Here is a 13,906-nt window from a genome sequence, read left to right on the forward strand (position 1 = left end):
TCATTTAGCATTATATACAAATATTGAATCATTAGATTGTACACCTGAAATAATATAATGTTATATGTCGATTATATCTCAATTAAAAAAAAGTAAATTCTCACAAAACTTTTTAACTATGAGTACCTAAATGCCTCTTGACCTGTAATGATTAAAATATTTACTATCTGGCCCATCATGCTTAAAAGCATGAATCTGAAAATATCACTCACTTATTTAAAATTGTTAAATGAATTGCCAGTTATCCAGTCATTTCAGAGTGCATGACTTGGGAGTAGAGGTTGTAGGTAAAGGAAGGGAAGTAGGAGAAGGTTGCATGCAGGTAGGACGTTTTTATGTCCAACTCGATGCTCATTGTAACATTTAGTGGGAAAATATTATTTAGGCAATAGACAATAACTATTATTCTCTTTTTCAGCAACAATTCACATGGAAAGTACTGTTATAAGCAATTCTACTTATTTTTCCACAATTTCAGATGATAACTTTCATAGCAATACTAATATTCCCATATATTAGAGGTAACTTTACTTGAATAAGTTACACTAAATCTACTATTTTCTATGTCTAACTAGTTTTCATTTAACCATAATTGGGTATTATCAATGACATCACTCATTCTCCGTTTCTTGAGTGTTAGCTGTAGAAAGTACCTGGCATTTCTCATTCATTTGTTACACAAATACATATTGAGCCTTATTTTATGCCATGCACCACCACAGCTACCTAGAACAACGTGGTAAGACACAAAGGGTGCCTGCCGTCATGGGTCTTGCATTCTTCCTCAGTATATATAATAAAAATGGTTATCAAAGTTTTTAAAAAACACAACAAAACTTTGTCCAGGGGTTTCTATTATCTGTGGATAATTGACACCAAAATAGGACCACAAAGGTAAATCTAATTAAAACGGGCCAAAAATGCACCATAAATAGGGGGAAAGTATTCAATTGATATTTAATTTAAAAAATAAAGAATTATGGATCTATATTTTCATTTCATTAGAATTTGCTTATAATTTAAATGTCCCCCCAAACCTTAAAAAATAAATCAAGGGTTGATTTTAGTGGGTCTTAATTTTTCTAACAACATTGTGTGTTGGCATGAAATATATTTTATTACTTATTCAGCTTTTCAGAGTGAACATTAAGAAGCTCTGCATCATTTGGGTTAAAAGTAAGTACAGTTGACCCTTGAACAATGTGGGTTTGAACTATGTGGATCCTCTTACACAGATTTTTTTTTTCAATAGCAAATACTACAGTCCTACACTATTTGCATTTGACTGCAAATAGTGGTTCCTTCCACACAGGTGGAGGAACCAGAGATACAGAGGGCAGACTCAAGGTTACACAGAGATTTTCAACCATGGCAGAGGGTGGACGCCTCTAACCCTCACGTGTTCAAGGGTCAGCTGTACTTATACAAAATTGGCCTGTCAATTTTCCTGAATATGTGCCTTATTACTAGATATTCAAATCATTTTCTCTTGAAGCACCTAGTGGGTCATTTTCCTTGCTCGTTTTCTTATTAACTGGTCCTGCTCTTCCAGAACCATACTTTTCAGTGGCCTTGTCTATGATTTGATCAGGTCTGCAAGAATACTTTTCTCGACTTCTTTAAATTCAGCATCTTCATAAAATTTGAAACTTTGCTTTATAGTTGGCATGCATTTTAATTACATTATATTGTTTGAGTTAAGCCAAACCAGTCAAGTATGACATTGACTCAATGAGGCAGAAATGAAAACTAGTGACAAACAGGGAAGGACTGTTTGAGCAGTCACTAGTTAAATAATTTATTCATTTGTGAATATTTTAATTTTTTTTTTTTTGCTTCCCTATCCAACCTCATAACTTTGATGATCTGAATAATCAACATTCAGCAAAAAGAATTTCTTGTACTTTTGATTTATATTCTCAATCCTGATCCTGTAGATCTAAAAGAAACCAAGGTAATGAAGTTAACTTTCTTCCAGCACAAAAAGTAGCAGAGCTGTGAATGGCTTCTCAGTTACTGAGCTATCTAGAGTTTGCCTATGTTAATAAAAATCTGAAAGAAAGTGAAAGCCATGTCTCAGCTTGGAGGTGTAGACCTTTGAGCCAGAGGTGGAGAATAATCCCTAAACTGCAATATTAGAATAAAATCACAACCTCTCTCACCCCCAAAAGAACCGGAGCCCTCACCCCACCCTTTCTCAATTCCAGTTCAAGATGCCAGTCAGCAACTTGGCAGGACAGCAAAACCATCACAAAATGTTACACCTTCTTATTAAATAATGACAATCAGCCAACCAGACACTAGGTATCTACATAAATGAGAGGAAAATTCTTTCAATTTTCTTTCATAAAGATTTGTACTAGGTAGAGAACAGATTTGTGGTTGCCAATGGGGTAGGGAGGTGGGGGAGGGAGGTGGGGGAGGGATGGATTGGAAGTTTGAGATCAGCAGATGCAAACTATTATATATAGAATAGATAAACGACAAGGTCCTATTGTATAGAACAGAGAACTGTATTCAATATCCTGTGATAAACCATAATGGAAGAGAATATGAAAAAGAATATATATATATATATATACATATATATATATATGAATCACTTTGCTGTACAGCAGAAGTTAACACAACATTGTAGATCACCTATACTTCAAATAAATAAATATATAGATAAATAAGATTTGTACTAGGATTCTTGAATGTAAAGGAAAGAAGTAAAATTTAAAGTTGGTTCATTCAGAGACCCAAACTCCTCATGATGGTTTCTTAATCCACTCAGAATTTCCCACTCAGAATTTCCCAAACAGTTGCTGTTAATGATTTGCTTGTTCGGTATTCCTATTTGCAAGTGTAACATCCCTGCATCTCTCCCTTTCGGCTTGTTATATCTGTGTCATGATTTTGTGAACAGGAGAACAAATGGCAGCCAACTCCTGCTAGAAAATCAAAGCTTTGAAAAGGCCATGGCAGAAGTGGAGATAAGTTTCTCTCAGATGTCAGAGTTCTTGAGTCCTACTCCTGTCTCTGTCCTAATTAAATCCAAGTGAAGTTACTGCCCTCTTATGGGACATCTGCCTCCTAGCTGACAGAAGTCCTTCTCTCCCTTTGGGAGAGAGGGTGGAAGGGGATGGATCTTGACCTGTCTCCATTATGCCTCAAGAAGAACTAGAAGGATAAAATAACAACCTTCATTTTAGTTCATGAAATGAATACTACTATCTGAAAAATTATAACATGTTTAGGAAGAAATCTGTTAGAATACTTTCAAGTTATAGAATCAGTACAGTTTTGGAGCATGCCTTTAGTTATGTGCTTAGTAATATTTTTTCAAGGATTTTAAATTTATTACTGCAAATTTAATAATTATAGCAATTGCTTAACAAAAGGTAAGAACTATAAAAATGAATGCTTAGGTCTATAATAAATACCTAATATAATAATCTAAGAGCAATCATACAAAGAATCTTAACACAAATGCTTGAAGAGTTTTAGATCACTTAATAAATTATTTTTCAGTAAAAATTTATAAAAGTGTCATCAAAAAGCAGACCTATATGATTTAGTTAAATATATGTGAGGAAAAAGTGTTGACACATGAGTGTTTTGTGCAAATAAATATTGTTAAATAGGTATTTAACAATACCTAAAGCAGTATTCCAAGTCTAGTTTCTTTGTGGTATTGTTTGTGCTAATCATATACTTACAATACACTTTGAAAGCAAACTTCAGTCTAATATATTCACATTTTTAAATACTAATCAACCTGGTGGAAAAAGCAGTGGCCTGAAATGAAAAATAATATGCAATTCACATCCCTATTGTGCCACTTAAAAGTTATTGACCTCTAAACGTGTCATTGAACTCCTGCAGTCCTCAGTTTCCTCTGTTCTAAATTGAAAAGTTTGTAATCTAGGGTCATTAGCCTCACCATGTAGGCTTTTTTCATTTCTGAATTGGTGGGGTCCAAATTATTTGTTATCAAATGTAGCAAATAAAAAATGTGATTCCCATCATTTTCTACTACTCCAGAGAAGCTTCTACTTGTGGAAGGTGGACTTAACATTGAATTTTCCAAAAAGCACATGTTAAGAGAATTTCTTCACTGTCTTTCTACAATCCGAAGTGACCGCCAGAGGCTGGACCAGGAGTCTAAGAAAATCCAGCCACTCTTTTCCCATTGTGTTGCTCTTCCGTCTTTCTGAGAGCAGATGTATTTGATTAAGGGTATCAGTAGCTTCTCACGAAAAAAATAGGTGAATTAAATCAACACTAATTTATTTAGTGCTCATGTTCAAGATACTAGAAGAAAAATTGTCCATGTCTAATTTGTGCTGATTTTTTCTAGGACCCACTGATCTCAGCATGAAGAGGCAGTTGGCAACCAGCTCAGGATCCTCCAGCAGTTCGAGCTCCAGACCCCAGCTGAGTCCAACTGAAATCAATGCAGTGAGACAGCTGGTTGCAGGATATCGGGAATCCGCTGCATTTTTATTGCGTTCCGCAGATGAACTGGAAAATCTTATTTTACAACAGAACTGAGTCCAGCGACGATCCTCTTCACTGAGGTTTAAATTTGCAGTTTCCACTAATGACGTTTTGATTTCCCAGCAGAGATGCGTCTGGTCTTACTGCACAGTCTTAAGAGAAATATTTCCATTATGCCACATTGTCCTTGATCCATAAAGTGATGTGTTTAGGTGCTTCAAAGGAACTCTGGCCTCTGAAGTACTTGAGATACTTTAATGTGTCCAGCCTACTGTTTTTTGTTTCAGTGTGCCCGCATTAATACCTGGGGCAAAAAAAAAAAAGGCTGTCTATTCCTAATTCAAGGATAAAACAGAAGAAGCTTGTGGTATAAAAAGTAGTTCAAGATCCAACTGAAATATCAGTGGAATTTGCTACTGACTTACTGGACTGAAAGCTGCAGTATCTGGCAAAAAAAAAAAAAGCCAAAATTTCTCATTGCTACAGGATATAACAATGAAAAGGATCTTGTATTTTAAAAAAATATGTAATTTTTATAAAAAGAAAACTTGTTTTTCATTCAGAATTGTCATTTTTACTTTGGTAACTTTTTCATAGGTCCTAAAAAGAAAACTGTTTTGAGAAACTACTGTAAGTACCTTTTCCACCTCCCTTTGCCTTCTCCTCTTTCCAAATTCTTTCTACAAAAATAACACTTGATGCTGGGGGAAAAAAAAAATACCCTTGCCTACGTTCTTTAAATCGTCGCATCAGGAACTACTTCCAAGAGAAGCCTGCGTTTCTGCACTCATGCTGGTCTCAAGCATTCCACTCACCATTGCAGCTTTACCATAGCGGTTTTCACCACAGAATTTTTTTAATATTGAAAAAGACATATCATTGAAAAAAAAAAATGACACCTTGGTTTCCTACAGCTGCTCTCCCCAGATTGCCGCTGCTGTCTTATGGGCATCCCTCTAGCAGCCATTGGATGTCGATGACTGAATGTTAAAGAGGTTGCAAGTGACAATCTGAAAATTTGCACTCTTGTGTGTAGTTTTCTTTTCTCTCTTTCAGAAATATTTCCCAAAAAGACCATTACCTCTCCTGATATGATTTGTATAATTTACAGTTGTAGGTAAAAATGATGTAAAGAACTCTCAGTGGATGCAGCTGCAATCTACAATGAACTGTCCCCGCCTCTTCCCCATATTTTGCCCTTCTTCCTTATTTTATAGTGTTGAATACACATGAATGGTGTTTTCTTTGTGCACTGAGGCAAGCCTATTTTTTAAATATTTAGGGAGGAGTACATCAGTTTACGCTTCTTGTACAATTTTTTTCTGTTGTTTGGCTTCGGTTGGATTACAGGTTCTTTGTGCATTCCTGAATTTGCCTTATTTCATGTAAAATTTATGTCATTTGGTTTTTGATAATAAGTTGAAGACATCAGTGATATTTCTTAACTACTTGTTACATATAGTTTTTCAAGTAATGACTGTGATTGTGACCAAGTAATGTGCACTTTTTCTTGTAACTGTGGACATTGCTATGCTCTTTTCTTCTAGTGTTTCTAGAATTACTGTTCCTTACAGTTACGTAAACAAAAAACAAAAAAACAAAAAAGAACTTTTGTGATACTGTTGGTGAATATAATGTGAAAATCTTATTGAAATATGAGTATTTTGGAAATACATAGATGCACAAACATCTTTTAAGGTGTGGATTTAGAGTTTGCTTATTTAAATGAAAATTCAAAAACTGAGGGCTGGTATAATTTTCTCTGTTTTGTTGGGTTTAATAAACAGATTTCTGTGTTAAAACACTGATTGTGAAACCTTATAAACTTTCTGAATGATATGAAATGTTATTTTATACCTACACATTTAGCACAAAATTGACAGTTCAAACATATTTCAAGAACATCCCAAGGTCCCCCAGAGCTTCCACATTCAGTCTAACAAATAATTTATTCCAAGAAGGGGTAAAGCAGATTAGCAAACCATGGGTATTTCATCTGATTGTTTAACTCTGATTTAAGAATTTATCTTTTATTCCCCATTTTTCATGAGTAATCTGGCTCTTTTAGTCACTCCTAATTTAACATTTTGGGAGAAACATACCTGTTTTAAGTGCCTGTTTATGCTTTGGGTTTTGTTGTAAGAGTATTTGAGGCTTTGGCATGGTTACTATTTCACAAAGTAACACCCCAGTTTGAGTTCAGCCTATACATAAAAAATCCTTAATAGCAATAATAAAGCAAATGGATTAGAGAAAGGGAGTTCCAGCAAGGTGCTCTTGTTTTCATTTCATTTTCATCTTCACTTATAACTCCCACATCCAACCACCAAGGACTAAATTCCCCCCACATCTTCTGCTTTTTGCACATTTATCTAAAAGAATGAGGGTACCAGGATTCCCATCGTTTCCCTGGGAGAGCTCAGAGGCCAAAACGAAGTACCATTTTGTTTTCCTTTTCCTTTGTAACTTGTACCTGAAAACACTCTGGTCCTTTTTAACCCCCTGTCACAAGAGAATAGAGATCACATCCCCTTTATAAAGCATTCTGGAGAAATTGGGTGCAGGTTCATATTCTCATTCAAATGAGGTGATAGAAAACTCTCATAAACACGGAGATCAAATAGAATTTTCTGTCACTTCTGACAGCTTTTCATACAGCAGCCGTTTCTTGTCACATATGTATTACTTTATCACACTTAATAAGAAAACATTCCTTGAAGTAACCACAGAGAATGCAAACACAAGCAGTTACTGAATTTTCTTAAATTGTGTAAAGTAACAGCCCTTGGTAAAAAGGGCATTCCAGGAACTATAGCCACCGTTTACTGATTATTTTAGGAGATAGGGATAGTCACATTACATTTTACAAGAAGGCTCAAGAAAATGAGGTAACTTGCCACCAAGAGCACCGAGCTAGTGAGAACTTGAAGCCATTATTTGACCCAGGTAGGCCTGGCACTGGAGCACCCCCTATTGGTCGCTACAATCTGTTGCCTTCCAGGTACTAAATCCTTAACATTCTGCACTGACTTGGAACCAGGCCTGTTTATGCTAAAGTTTAGCAGTTTTATTTGTGTAGTTAAATAATAGTCATGACATCAAATAAAGGATCTGACTAAACACTGACAGTTTTATCCCACTTATAGAAGTTTAATTTCCTTTAAGTTATGTTCTCTACAAATATAAAGAGCTACAATAAAACCCACCACTAATGAAAATCAAATACATAAAGCAGGAAGAAAAGGCAGTGACTTTTTTTAAAAAAAAAAAAAACAATGATGGGTGCCAGTAGTGAATCTGGTAAGGAAAGAGAAAAGGGATTATCCAGCTGAACCCATAAAGGTAAGTTTGTTCACCTGAGATTTCAGTCTTAGGCAGGTGCTATTTGCAGGTGCTATTTGGTTATTTTGATTAATCCTGGTACCATTAACACAAATACCATTCAAAGACTTATCTTTCTATGTCAAAAATATTTTCTAATTTCGTACAGCCCAGGTTTCAAAAGTTTAGTTTGTAAAGAAAAAGTTCCAAAAATAAAGCAGGTAGACAATACATTAACATACTGTTTATCTTTTAAATTATGTTCGAGATGCAGAAATTTGGTAAAGATTGAGCACAAGCTAACCTACAGGAGTTTGCCATTTAAATATAATTAAAATCTCCTTTCTTAAAAATATTTTGAAAGGAGAGAAAAATGCCACTAGTAGCTTAACCTATCTCCAGTTTTAAGGTCAATCATTTTCAACATTTAGTTTTGTTTTCAGATTGCAAAAGAAACTTGAGAAATACAGGAAAAGAAGGAAAAATAATCCCAGCATCCATAGAGAACCATGAATAACATTTTATAGTATATCTTTCAGAGCTTATCTAAACAGGTATATAAACATTCTTCTGTTTGATTTTACTGTATATGGTGTTTCTTCATCTGCTTTTCTGTCCTAACAATATACCATGAATACTTCCCACATCATTAGGTATTCTTCTTAAGTATTATTTCTGATGACTATAGTCTTATATTGTATGAATGTACTTGTATTAATTTTCTATTGCAGCTGTAACAAATTACCACAAACACTATAAATTTATTTCAGTCTGCTAAGTTGGAAGTCTCACTGGGCTATAATCTAGGTGTCAGCAGGAATATGTTCCTCTCTCGTGGCTCAAGGAGAGAATCCATTTCCTGGCCTGCTCTAGCTTGAAAGCTGCCTGCATTCCTTGACTTGGGGTCCCTTCCTCCATCATCCAAGCCAGAGCTTAGCATCTTCAAATCTCTCTGTAACTCTGACCTCCTTTTCTGCCCCCTCTTCCATCTTTAAGGACCCTTGTAAGTACACTGGGCCCATATGGATAAAATAGGACAACCTCTTTTAAAGTCAGATGATTAGCAAACAATTTCTTCTATAAATTTAATTCCTTAATTTGACATATAACAAAACATATTGACAGGTTCTGACGATTAAGATGTGGACATCTCTCTCTGGGGGGCATTAGTCTGCCTACTCTAGTTATCTTAATTTCTCTTTTTTTTTTTTTCTTTTAAATGCCTCTCTGTACCCAACTGTATTTCATCCATTCACCTGTAGTAAAGATCCTAAGTCAGCAGCACAAATATTTTACAAGTAATTGTCAGCTGCTGTATCTGTACTTTTTCTTCTTATAAAGGGTATAGTTTTTTGGAAATTATTTTAATGACATTTTTCTCTAATGTCTCACATTCAAATCAAATGTAATAAACAAATACATATGGTAAATGTGCAGCTAAATCTTTCAAGGGAAATGAAACAAAAATACCTCTGAACTCTTTCCTTACTTTGATTTCTTAGAAAGTGCTTCTGCCCAAGAAATTCTCTGAGATATGTTTCAGGCCATCTCATTAGACCAGAATAGGTACACGAGGATCCAAAGCTTAATCAAATTCTGTAAGCAATGCAACCACATTCATAAAACTTCTAGTGGTAATTACTGGTGGTGTTTTATTTACTCTGAACAAATAAAAGATATATTAATATTAGATGTTATTAGATGGCATGTCTTTTAAAAGGAAGGGTTTGGCAATAACATACCTATTGAATTTAGGATAATCAAATGAGTTTAAAAATTAAACCTCTTTACCTCCATTTCTTTGTGAGAAAACTATTTTATTGACATATTAAAACTTTTATTTCCCCTCATCTACTGTGCTTTTTTTTCCCTTTTCAATTGCTATCCACTGAAAGAAGATCAAAGATAATTCAAGACCATTTTTAATGCTGTGAGAGAGAAAAAAAAAAACAAACAGTAAAGCATAGACCACAGAGAGCAAATACTATTACTCAAAGTGTGGAATTGGCACCAGTTTTTTTCCCTCTAAAGTGTTGACTTCTCGTATTCTTTGTTTATTGGGGAATGGATTAGCCCAGGCCCCCCATGAGAAATGCCTCTACTCATGTAAAGCACTCCACTGCAGTGACGGAACAAGTGGCCAGAGATTCCACAATAGATTATTTAATCTTAGTTCCTTTGCTGGTAGAAGAATTCCGAGGTCTGCCTTGAACTGAACCCATAGAGTAGTAAGCCTCTTCACTCGTTTTATTTTTCATTCATTTGAATAGCGTATTCTTTGACCTACTATGTGCGGGGTATCAGGCTCTGATACAGAAAAACTATTCCTGCTTCAAGGGGTCACATCTAGTGGAGGAGAGAGACAGAGGTACAGATGGTTATAATACAAAAGGATAAAGAGAAACAGTGTAACATGTAATGATAGAAATATGCCAAACAGGTCAAAGGAGGGCACAGACCGCTATAGGAGTGGGGGAGGGTAGCTGCAGGGAGCTAGTTGGTCACAGAGATGGAGCTGTGGGGAATACTTGGCAAAAGTGTTGAGTTTGTTTAGGGAGGGTGGAAGAATGAAAGATGCGTGAGTTAAAGACATTTTGCAACTTCAAAGGACGCCACAAGTTGAGGATGGAGGAGGCATGGAATAGCGTGGTGGGCAGTCACTTGAGCAGTTTAGTGTTGCCGGAAGGCAGAGTTTGAGATGAAAAGAGATTGACTCCTGGAGAGGAATAAAGGAGCCAGATCATGCAGGGCCAGACCTGCCACGCAAAGGAGCCTGGCTGTGTCCTGCCGAGGATGGAGAGACCCTTGCAGGTTTGCGCAGTGGTAAGTGTGCGTTGGCACCTCTGTTGACTATTTGCTGGAACTTCAGCGGAAGAAGATGACGTAATGCTAGATCACAGGACCTCCCTCCATCCCCAAAAGTAAATTAAATAAAACTAATAGTGAAAAACAAAAAGTATTACATAAGTAGCATATGAACAATGAAGGAATGGGCTTTGTCCTATAGCCACTAAAAGGTGGGAGCCATGAAGATTCAGTAAATGTCACAATTTAACGTTACTTCATCCTTAGGAAACAGATCTGAGGAAGGAGAGTGAGTGGAAAGGAATGTTGAAAACCCCACTATTAAAGTTCTAGTTGGAAGAAAGGAGAATGAGGGGTGAGTGGACCAGCTTGTGGAAAAGTATGTACACGACCCTTCAGGAACACAAGACCCTTGCTGCCCTCCTGACGAGTTTCCAGAAGTAGAAACACCATCAGGACTTGCCATTTCATGTGTTCTCTGGTGGAAAAGACAAGCTGAAGAATAAAGAGGAATACAGTGATACAAGGGTATGCTTTCTACAAAAAGAAATGGAGATTCAGTCGGCATTTCCCTTGCCCCCTTCCTGTCCTGTTTTTTCTCCTGTCCTTTACCTCCTGCTCACCCCTGACTAATAAGTCAGTGGCCAAAACTTATGAGGTCCACTTGTCTTATTTGATTTTCTCTTCTGAGAGGGAAACAGGCAAAGGTGCTGGAGGAAAGGGAAGGCATTAGGAGAAATGAGTTATTGGGTCTCATTGCCTCTGTCAAAAGTGAAGTTCCAGAGTGTCCACCACAAAACTGGGGAATTTAGGAATCTTAAATTTCCTGTCCCCCAGTATGGATAGCACACAGTCCTGCCTAAGTGGAGTGAGTTATGAAACTGGACTACAAATGACATTGCAGAAGACAATGATCACAGACTGGCCGACCCAATCTCAACAGCTAGCATCACCTCCCAGAACCCTGCTCTCCAGACTTTCAGCAAAACAAAAGCAGATAGAATTCAAAATACCTCACCCTCAGGCTGCAGGTCAAAGAGAAGAAGTGTGAGTTTAGATAGAAAAAGAAAAAGGGGGAAAGAGATGTCAGGGAGAATCTAATCACACTGTATTTGGAGAAACAGTAAGTATAACAATGAACATAGCCCATAAATATGAATAAAATGTAAACAAACAATATGGCACCTGTATATCCAACCAAGAGCAAAGAATGGAAGTGAGGCAGGCAGACATGGAAGAATAGTTACTACAAGTTTTTTTTTAAATACATTTGAGAGAGACCTTCAAGATGGCAGAGGAGTAAGATGTGGAAATCACCTTCCTCCCCACAAATACATCAAAAATACATCTACATGTGGAATAACTCCTACAGAACACCTAATGAACACTGGCAGAAGACCTCAGACTTCCCAAAAGGCAAGAAACTCCCCACATACCTGGGTAGGGCAAAAAAAAAAAAAGAATAGGGATGGGACCTGCACCTCTGGGAGGGAGCTGGGAAGGAGGAAAAGTTTCCACGCACTAGGAAGCCCCTTCACTGGCAGAGACAGGGGTGGGCGGGGGGGGGTGGGAAGCTTCGGAGACATGGAGGAGAGCACAGCAACAGGGGTGGAGAGGGCAAAGCAGAGAGATTCCCACACAGAGGATCGGTGCCGACCAGTACTCACCAGCCTGAGAGGCTTGTCTGCTGGGAGCTGAGGCTTGGGCTTCTGAGGTCAGATCCCAGGGAGAGGAATGGGGTTGGCTGCGTGAACACAGCCTGAAGGGGGCTAGTGTGCCACAGCTAGCTGAGAGGGAGTCCGGGAAAAAGTCTGGAATTGCCTAAGAGGCAAGAAAGCATTGTTTCACAGTGCACGAAGAGAGGGGATTCAGAGCACCACCTAAAAGAAATCCAGAGACAGGCACAAGCCGCGGCTATAAGCATGTACCCCAGAGACAAGCATGAGATGCTAAGGCTGCTGCTGCAGCCACCAAGAACCCTGTGTGCAAGCACAGGTCACTATCCGCACCCCTGCTCTGGGGATCTGTGCAGCCCACCACTTCCAGGGTCCCGTGATCCAGGGACAATTTCCCTGGGAGAATACACGGCGTGCCTCAGGCTGTTGCAACATCACACCGGCCTCTACTGCTGTAGGATTGCCCTGCATTCTGTACCCCTCCCTCCCTCCCAGGCCTGAGTGAGCCAGAACCCCTGAATCAGCTGCTCCTTTAACACCGTCCTGTCTGAACGGAAAAACAGATGCCCTCAGGTGACCTACACGCAGAGGCAGGGCCAAATCCAAAGCTGAACCCCAGGAGCTGTGCGAACAAAGAAGAGAAAGGGAAATCTCTCCCAGCAGCCTCAGGAGCAGCAGATTAAATCTCCACATTCAACTTGATGTACCCTGCATCTCTGGAATACCTGAATAAACAACGAATCATCTCAAAATTGAGGCGGTGGACTTTGGGAACAACTGTAGACTTGGGGTTTGCTTTCCACATCTAATTTGTTTCTGTTTACGTTTATCTTAGTTTACTATTTAGAGTTTATTAGCATTGGTAGATTTGTTTATTGATTTGGTTGCTCTCTTCCTTTTTCTTTTATTTATATATGTATATATACATATATATATATGTTTTCCTTTTTCTCTTTTGATGAACATGTATGTGTATGCTTCTCTGTGTGCTTTTGTCTGTATAGCTTTGCTTTAACCATTTGCCCTAGGGTTCTGTCTGTCTGGGGGTTTTTTTTGTTTCTTTGCGTTTTTTTAGTATAGTTTTTAGCGCTTGTTATCATTGGTGGATTTGTTTTTTGGTTTGGTTGCTCTCTTCTTTCTTTCTTTTTTTTCATTATTTTTTAATTTTTCTATTTTTAATAACTTTATTTTTATTTTAATAACTTTATTTTATTGTTAATTTTTCTGTCTTTCTTTCTTTTTTTCTCCCTTTTCTTTGGAGCCGTGTGGCTGACAGGGTCTTTGTGCTCTGGCCAAGTGTAAGTACTGTGCCTCTGAGGTGCGAGAGCTGAGTTCAGGACAAAGGTCCACCACAGACATCCCAGCTCCATGTAATACCAAACGGCAAAAGCTCTCCCAGAGATCTCCATCTCAGTGCTAAGACCCATCTCCACTCAACAACGAGCAGGCTACAGTGCTGGACACCATAAGCCAAACAACTAGCAAGACAGGAACAAAACACCACCCATTAGCAGAGAGGCTGCCTAAAACCATAATAAGGTCACAGACACCCCAAAACACACCACAAGACGTGGTCCTGCCCACCAGAAAGGCAAGATGCAGCTTCATCCACAGAACAC

The 13,906-nt window shown here is 37.8% G+C and overlaps 1 protein-coding gene across 7 annotated transcripts in view; it reads left to right on the forward strand.

Annotated features, from left to right (window-relative positions):
- NOL4 (nucleolar protein 4) overlaps nt 1–6,248 on the forward strand; it is a 406,271-nt gene extending 400,023 nt beyond the window's left edge. For all 7 annotated transcript variants that reach the window (XM_057525972.1, XM_057525967.1, XM_057525968.1 and 4 more), the window contains one exon: nt 4,346–6,248. In XM_057525972.1, coding sequence (XP_057381955.1) covers nt 4,346–4,539 — 194 coding nt within the window. In that variant the 3' untranslated portion in view covers nt 4,540–6,248. The remainder of the gene's footprint in view (nt 1–4,345) is intronic.
- The last annotated feature ends 7,658 nt before the right edge of the window (nt 6,249–13,906 follow it).

This window comes from Balaenoptera acutorostrata, chromosome 13, assembly GCF_949987535.1.
Source record: "Balaenoptera acutorostrata chromosome 13, mBalAcu1.1, whole genome shotgun sequence".
Lineage (NCBI taxonomy): Eukaryota > Metazoa > Chordata > Mammalia > Artiodactyla > Balaenopteridae > Balaenoptera > Balaenoptera acutorostrata.